At 37.1% G+C, this 2,418-nt stretch overlaps 1 protein-coding gene across 1 annotated transcript; it reads left to right on the top strand.

The window, feature by feature from the left end:
• Window positions 1-389: 389 nt before the first annotated feature.
• On the top strand, window positions 390-2,154 carry LOC149554856 (putative LRR receptor-like serine/threonine-protein kinase At3g47570). The gene is made up of 2 exons (XM_089833535.1): window positions 390-1,129; window positions 1,223-2,154. The coding sequence occupies exons 1-2, from the start codon at window positions 937-939 to the stop codon at window positions 1,666-1,668; spliced, it is 639 nt and encodes a 212-aa protein (XP_089689661.1). The 5' UTR covers window positions 390-936; the 3' UTR covers window positions 1,669-2,154.
• Window positions 2,155-2,418: the final 264 nt, after the last annotated feature.

Below are 2,418 nucleotides of genomic sequence, written 5' to 3'. Positions count from 1 at the left end.
GAGCTCAGATTGGATAGAAACAATCTCACAGGAACAATTCCAGCAGGAATTGGCAAACTTTACTCTGGGCAATATTCTTACCAACAGTTCGGTGTTCTGAATCTGAGCCACAATTCTTTGACAGGCAAAATTCCAGAAACTTTAGGGAATATGAATCAGCTTTCTGAGTTGGACCTGTCAAACAACAAACTAACAGGTGAAATTCCAGAGTCTCTAGGGAATATTCACCTTTACGTGTTGAACCTGTCAAACAACAAATTAAGAGGAAAAATTCCAGAGTCTTTGAATGCGAGCTACCTTGACTGGTTGGACCTGTCAAATAACAAATTAACAGAAAAAATTCCAGAGTCTTTAAAACGAATCAGACATGTGAACCTGTCAAACAATGAATTAATAGACATCATTCCAGCGGGGAGAAGCCATTCCACATTCAAAATATTGAGCGTAGTGGGTGCTGTTGTTGTTTTTATAATTTGTTGTCTAGTTGTGGGAGTTGTGTGGAAAAGGAACCTGCATAGTAGAGCAGAATTTAAACAAACATTTCTTAAAATCCTTGAAAAGGTGGAGCATCCACGGATCTCACATGAGGAGCTTCTTGCAGCAACAAATAGATTTCACAACTCCAATCTACTATCAACAAACAGTTTTGGATCAGTGTACAAAGGATTTTTGCCTGATGGTACCCGTGTTGCTGTGAAGGTTCTCAATTTAATGCATGAGTAGTCGGAAAAGATATTCAGAGCAGAATGCATAGTGTTGCAGAAGGCTCGGCACCGGAACCTTGCCAGAATCATAACCACATGTTCCACTCCTCACTTCAAAGCTTTAGTTTTTCAGTATTTTTCCCATGGAAGTTTAGACACGCATTTGTATCTAGATAGGCGTAGATTGGGGCTAAGAAAACTGCTGAACATAGCCATAGATGTAGCCCATGCCATGGAGTATCTTCATTATGATTGTTTCGTGCAGATAGTGCACTGTGACATAAAACCAAGCAATGTTCTTTTAGATGAAAGCATGACAGCTCATCTTTCAGATTATGGCATATCCAGATTGATTGGAAGAATTGCCGGCAATTCAGTAACTTCAACAATAGATTTAAAAGGTTCAGTGGGCTACATTGCACCAGGTACGTTTTACCAATTGCCATTCTTTTTCAACAAAAATAAGGATTTCCATTTAGAAAAAGAGTGCACAACTATAATTAATAATTTGTCTGCAGAATATGGATTGAATGGCATGATTTCTCCCAGAGGAGATGTTTATAGTTATGGCATTCTGTTATTGGAAATGCTGACAAGGAGGCGGCCGACTGATAATATGTTTGATGGTGATCTGAACCTCCATAATTGGGTGAAAAGGGCATTATTTCTAGACAAGGCATTTGAGGTAATTGATGAGAGCTTGTTAATGGAAAGGGCTGGCAAAGAAACAGAAGACTGTCTCATTTCATTGATGCGTCTCGGTTTGCTGTGCTCAACTGCTTCACCTGAAGCTCGGCCAAGCATGAGAGAGGTGTCCAATATAATGAAGGTCATTCAACAGGATTTCGCCACAGACGCTTCTTCTTCCATCAAATTAATGCCCACAATATCCAATTTAGTTTGTGACAGACCTGCAATAACTAATTTTGAAGAGGCGTCAGATACCCACAGCTCTTCATTTTAGTAACAGAAGAGTAATTTTGAAGAGGCATCAGATAACTGAATCAAGGGTTAATCCATGCAAGTCCTGAAAATTTAAAACGGTAGATTATATTATTGTAACTTACAGGCTATGACTTTTATATTATTGCAACTTACAGGCTATGACTTTTATTGTTAGATTTGTGTTTTCTAATTAAAGGATGGGAGACCAAACATAGATTTTAGTCTTCATCTGTTCCTTCTGTGACCCGTGAAGAACAAAACGAGGAGTCTCCTCCAGTTATAGTCTCAGAACAGGTTGAAGTCTATCAGTATTATCAGTTTTATTCAATCCATTAGAATTTTTGCTTCTAATTTAGATCGCGTATGAGTCTGAAGTCGGTTGAAAAGAAGAGAGCAAACTGTTTTGTTTCCTAAGAGCGTAAGTGAGTTGTAGCTCTGTCCATCTCTTTATTTATGTTGTCTGTAACAATTTTGTATAAATTCGAAATCACAATTATATATAGTTTACCTTCTGCTTTCATTATTCCCTGTTATTTTCCTGAAATCGAATATATATAGAGTTTTCATCTACTAAGGCAGTAATTGCTTTCTGCTTCTCTAAATTTCATGCCTGGCAAATAAGCGGAAGTGCCAGTCTGTTTAAATTTTAGTTTTATACCTGACAAATTTTAATTTTAATATTTTTTAGCAAATTAGTTTCAATCTTTTTCCATAAATTAGTTTTAGTCTTTTCCAATAAATTTCTTCACCCACATTATCATTTTCACTG

The sequence above is a fragment of the Cupressus sempervirens genome, chromosome 5 (genome assembly GCF_028749045.1).
Source record: "Cupressus sempervirens isolate cs-2001-9-10 chromosome 5, ASM2874904v1, whole genome shotgun sequence".
In the NCBI taxonomy this organism is placed as follows: Eukaryota; Viridiplantae; Streptophyta; class Pinopsida; order Cupressales; family Cupressaceae; genus Cupressus; species Cupressus sempervirens.
This window is presented reverse-complemented; position numbering and strand designations above follow the sequence as displayed.